The following is a 5,744-nucleotide window of genomic DNA, read 5'->3' as shown; positions in this document are numbered from 1 at the left end:
CTCTATTAGTTCAATTTATGGATTTTCTATGTGATTTAATTATGGTTCCAGATATTCTAACTGTCCGAATAGACATTGGTCACCGGAACAGTAGAAAGTACGGAATTACTTAATATGAGGGTGTTATAATTCTCCCCTCCTTAAAAAAAATTTCGTCTCAAAATTTACCTGGTCTTAGTCTGTGAATAGCTGTGGGTGCTGTCTCCTCATGTTTTTTTCACATTCCCATGTAGCCTCTTAGCCCGAATGATAGTTTCACAGCACTTTATCTAGCGGTATTTGCTTATTGCTAATTGTTTTACCTTATATGTCAAGATCTTTATAGGTTTCTCATCATATGTCAGATCTAGATTTACTTCAATTTCTTGCACTGGCAAGATAAGTAATGGGTCTGATCTAACTCTGGAGGCAAAACAAGTCTATATGTCAATGGACGCACTTTTTCCAGAACCTCATATGGCCCGATGAAGCGAGGACTCAATTTTCCCTTTCTGCCAAACCTCATAATCTTCTTCCATGAGGAAACCTTTAAGAATACTTTGTCATCCACACTATACTAAATATCTCTTCTTTTCAAATCTATGTAAGACTTCTGACGATCTGATGCAGCCTTGAGTCTGTCTCTAATAAGCTTAATATTCTCTTCCGTCTGCTGCACAATTTCAAGGCCAATCAACTTCCTCTCACCCACTTCATCCCAACACAAAGGAATTCTACACTTTTTTACCATACAGAGCTTCATATGGAGGCATCCCAATACTTGACTGATAGCTATTGTTATAGGCAAATTCAATTAAGGGCAAGTGCGTGTCCCAACTTCCTTCAAACTCAATCACATAAGCCCAAAGCATATCCTCCAAGATTTGGATGATTCTTTCAGACTAGCCATCTGTTTGTGGATGGAACACTATGCTGAAATTCAATCTAGTTCCTAGGGCTTTGTGGAGACTACCCTAGAATCTAGAGGTGAACCTCGGATCTCTATCCGATACAATGGACACTGGCACTCCATGCAACCTCACTATTTCATCAATATATAGTTTAGCCAATCTATCCAAACTATAGTCCATCCTCATTGGCAGAAAGTGTGCAAACTTAGTCAATTTATCCATAATAACCCAAACTGCAACATGATTCTTCTGTGTACGTGGAAGTCCCATCACAAAATCCATAGTGATTCGTTCCCATTTCCACTCGGGAATCGACAATGGCTGTAGCAACCCTGTTGGCACATGGTGTTCTAGCTTCACCTGCTGACAAGTCAGGCATTTAGCTACATATTCTATAATGTCCTTCTTCATAGCCATCCACCAGTAGTGCTCTTTAATAGCTCTGTACATGTTGGTTCCACCAAGGTGTATAGCAAAAGGAGAGTCATGTGCTTCCTTCAAAATGACCTGCTTCAATCCAGTATCATTAGGAATGCACATTCTGCCCTGGTAAAGCAATAAGCCCTCATTATTCACTGAAAATTCTACTTTCTTGCCATCCCAAGCCTCTTTTACTAATTTCAAGTACTTGCCATCATTTTGAGCTGCTGTTCTAATCTGTTCACTCAACATTAGCTTCACTTGCTAGGTAGCTACCATCTGCTCATCATCATCTATCTCCAGATTTGCATGTAATGCCCTCAAGTCATGCACCATGGATAAAGGTGAAACTCTCAAGCTAGCCATGGTCTTATGACTTAAGGCATCTGCTACAACATTAGCTTTCCCCAGCGGGTAGTCAATCAAGCAGTCATAGTCCTTTATAAATTCTAACCATCTTCTTTGCCTCAAATTAAGCTTTTTCTGAGTGCCCAAATACTTCAAACTCTTGTAATTTGTGTATATCTAGCACTTCTCCCCATATCGATAATGTCTCCAAATTTTCAAGGCAAAAACTATTACTGCTAGCTCCAAGTCATGTGTAGGATAATTCCTCTCATGTGGCTTAAACTAGCATGAGGTATAGGCAATGACGTTCCTATCTTGCATCAACACACAGCCTAAACCATTGTGAGAAGCATCACTGTAGATGGTATATTCTTTATCTAGAGTAGGTAAAGTCAAGACTAGAGCTTCAGTCAAACACTATTTTAACTTATCAAAACTCTTTTGACACTGCTCAGTCCAATGAAATTTAACATCCTTCCATAGCTATTTAGTCAGTGGAGATGCTAACATGGAGAATCCCTTTACAAATCTATGATAATAATAAGCTAAACCGAGAAAACTACAAACTTTTGTAACATTTCTGGGTAGCTTCCAATTAAGAATAGCTTCTACTTTGCTAGAATCCACCTTGATACCCTCTGCTGACACAATATGTCCTAAAAAGGTAATCTCCTTCAGTCAAAACTCACATTTAGATAGTTTGGCATACATCTATTTCTCCCTCAAAATTTGCAACACAATTCTCAAGTGCCTATCATGCTCTTTTAAATTCTTCGAATACACCAAAATGTCATCAATGAACACCATAACAAAATGATCTAGATATGGCCTGAAGATAGTGTTCATCAGGTCCATAAAAGTAGCCAGAGCATTAGTCTATCCAAATGGCATTACTAAGAACTCATAGTGGACATAGCGAGTCCTAAAGGCAGTTTTAGGAATATTCTGCTCCTGTACCCTCAACTGTTAGTATCTTGATCTCAAATCAATTTTGGAGAACACAGTTGCTTCTTTCAGCTGATCGAAGAAATCATCTATTCTTGGCAAAGGATATAAATTCTTTATTGTCACCTCATTCAACTATCTATAATCGATGCACAGACAGAGAGTACCATCCTTCTTCTTGACAAACAATACTGGTGCTGTAACATCCCTATTTGTATAGCCTGGTACATTTTGCTGTTCCGATGACCGGTGTCAATCCGAAAAATTAAGAGAATTAGAACCACACCTAAGACACCTTGATAAGCCCTGAACACAAATAATTAGTAATTTCCAAATAGCTAAGTATAAATAAGAAAAAAAGAACACAAAAAGTTAAATGAGCTGGGAGTCACAGTGATGGGTGAACTTATCGGGAATGACTGCGAGGTCCGTCTAAACTCAAATTTTGAACCATAAAATGTGACGCCGTGGTCCTTAGGACTATTGTGAACACAGTGGAAAAGAGAAAATCACGAAAAAGAATTGTTAAGCAGGTCAAATAATTAGGTTAGGGATCTGAAAGAAATATCAAATAACTAGCAAACCGAATTAAACTAGCGAGGGGCAATTTCGTCAATTCACCTCTAAAGCTGACTCCTGACCTAAATGTCCAATAAAATTAGAGAAAAGAAAATTTTGGGATCAAGAATTAAATTAAAGAACTAATGGAAAAATAAATGCAAAAGAAAAAAAAAAGAAAAAGTTTATTACATCATTGGATGACATCATCATGATGTCAAAATCCATTTTAATTTTCCTACATAATTGACCAAGTCAATTCTTGTTAAATGAGACATAAAATAACAAAAAAAAAAAAGAAAAAAATCATTTTTATTATTCTTCTTCCCTAGTTGCTGCCCCACTCTCTTAAACTACCATAGTCACTCCATTGAAAGCTTGCATCCAAGCTTGATTTCAACCACTTTAACCCACTTTGACCCCAAAATAAACCATAAGAACTTGTTAGACCAACTAGAAGAGGAGATTGAAGAAGCAAGAAGGAAGAAAAAAGGAAGAAAATTAGTGATTGGAAAATTAAACAAAGGTTAGTATGTAAATTTGAATTCTTTTGTTAAATTTCTATTTTCTTAGTTAAGTTAACTTAGATTTTAACTTAAATCCAAACAAAAACAATTGTTGAGGGACCAAATAGAAATTCTTCTAGCTAGGGTTAGGATTTCATATGAATGAGTTTAATGGTTTTAAATGGTTATTTGAGGTGAATTAGGTGTGTAGAACATGAATACACACTTTAAATTGCATTAGATTGAACTTTGTGTGTAGCTAGGGTTTTGAACCTGTGAAAAATTGAAGAAAAATTTGAGAATTAGCCAAATGATGTTATTGACCTTATTTGAGTTGAGAAATGGTCAATTGCGACCATTTGTGGTCTGCATGAATTGTTGGAACCAAGTTCCAATTCAGATTGGTGAGGGTCAATCTGCAGGCAACTTGACCTAGGTCCTTTTCAGGGACCAAAGCTGAAAATTTACCAACCCAATTGGTGTGAGGCCAATTGAGAATGAAACTAGACACAAAATGACACATTTTTCATTTAGGAATCATGCCCAGAAAGTGACAATAACTTAGTGAACAATTAGGTTAAATCCAGATTGGGCACACTGACTGTACAAAATAACCAAATGAACAGTAGTTACGTAAATGACCATAACTTGGTCTAAAAAGGTCCAAATGACCTGAATTTTTACCAGTAGAAAGCTGAGATATAGCCCTAAAAATTTCATGAAGAAAAAAAAATCCAAACTTTGACCATAACCTGTTTGAAAATCCACCTGCAGTCAACCACAAAAATTGCCAAAATACAGAATTTGCCCAGAATTTGCCCAGAATTCTGGGTAACGCCAAATCCGGCTAGCCATGTTCAAATGGCTATTACTTGGGCTACAAAACTCCAAATGGAGTGATTCAAAAAGGGAAATAAATTTAAGACAACAAGGAACAAATTCTATGAAGAAAACTTAGCTAAATTATCACAATAACATGACCAATGGAACAGTGCATGACTGAACACCAAAACTGAAAATTTGAAATTTGTGCCTAAGAGACTTGAAGTTTAAGAAAACAACCAAAACCAACAAATTAGGTAACCAAAATGTGATATGTGGGTGAAATTAGAATTCCCATACCTATTAAGCATTAGAAAGTCAACAAATTGACTTGAATAGTGTCATGAATAGTAACCCCAAAATACAAATTTCAAAGAACGTCAAATTAAGCATATTAAAGTTTGATTTGAAATTATTTTTGGACTTATGATAATTTATGGTACTGAAACACTGTAAAATTGTGTGTTTTAGTGGAAAAGAATACCAGGAAAGAACCCGAAGCATCGAGTCAAGGCCAAGAGGCGACTCGTATAAGGTTTGTGCACAACATAGAATTTCTATAAATTTTCTTCTGCAAATTGTTTTAAATGAATTGTGATATTAAATTATGACTTAATTGTATTGAAATGTTTATTATGCTTTTGACTTAAATTGTTGAAAGTTTACTTGTATGTATTTGAAATGGCAATAAATATTTGATAAATTATTAAGATAGTTTTGAAACCACAGTGTCATGACCATATATTTGAATGCCTCACTAGCATGACTAGTGGGGGAAATTAGTTTCGAATTTTGATTCCTTCTCTGGCTGAAGTGTTGAGGTGTGTGCCAGTAGAAGAAGAAATTTGAATTGATATCCATATATTTGAGCTAGCTAGCCTTGTGATTACTCATAAGCCTATGGCTATTGAGATGAATATGTTTCGAATTGCAATGATATAACTGTGTGTTTTTATGAAATTGTTTTGAGACTTCCTAAATGAAAGGGTTTGGACTAAAAATTTGTAAATCATGTTTTGTATCTGTTTTTCACGTTTAGTTCAATATTTGAATAAATGTGATTTGAATTATGCATAAATGTTATTTTAGTATGTTGTGCACCACTAAGTCATAGTACTCAGCGATGGCTATTATTACTGTCGCAGATATAGAGACTAGAGGAGCAGCAGAGTGAGCTGCTGAGGATCTTGGAGCCACCTTTCTTGAAGTTTTGTCGGGTATAAATTTATACCCTGAAATTAATGTTTATATTTGT

The 5,744-nt window shown here is 35.7% G+C and overlaps 1 protein-coding gene across 1 annotated transcript; it reads right to left on the bottom strand.

The window, feature by feature from the left end:
• Positions 1–269: 269 nt before the first annotated feature.
• On the bottom strand, positions 270–1,676 carry LOC131182889 (uncharacterized). Its single transcript, XM_058152244.1, has 3 exons — positions 1,587–1,676; positions 1,222–1,436; positions 270–402 (listed from the first exon to the last, which is right to left on the bottom strand). Exons 1-3 carry the CDS (start codon positions 1,674–1,676, stop codon positions 270–272), a joined length of 438 nt encoding a protein of 145 aa, XP_058008227.1.
• Positions 1,677–5,744: the final 4,068 nt, after the last annotated feature.

Source organism: Hevea brasiliensis, chromosome 9 (assembly GCF_030052815.1).
Source record: "Hevea brasiliensis isolate MT/VB/25A 57/8 chromosome 9, ASM3005281v1, whole genome shotgun sequence".
In the NCBI taxonomy this organism is placed as follows: Eukaryota; Viridiplantae; Streptophyta; class Magnoliopsida; order Malpighiales; family Euphorbiaceae; genus Hevea; species Hevea brasiliensis.
Note: the sequence above shows the minus strand (reverse complement) of the source record. Positions and strands in the feature narration are given on the sequence as shown.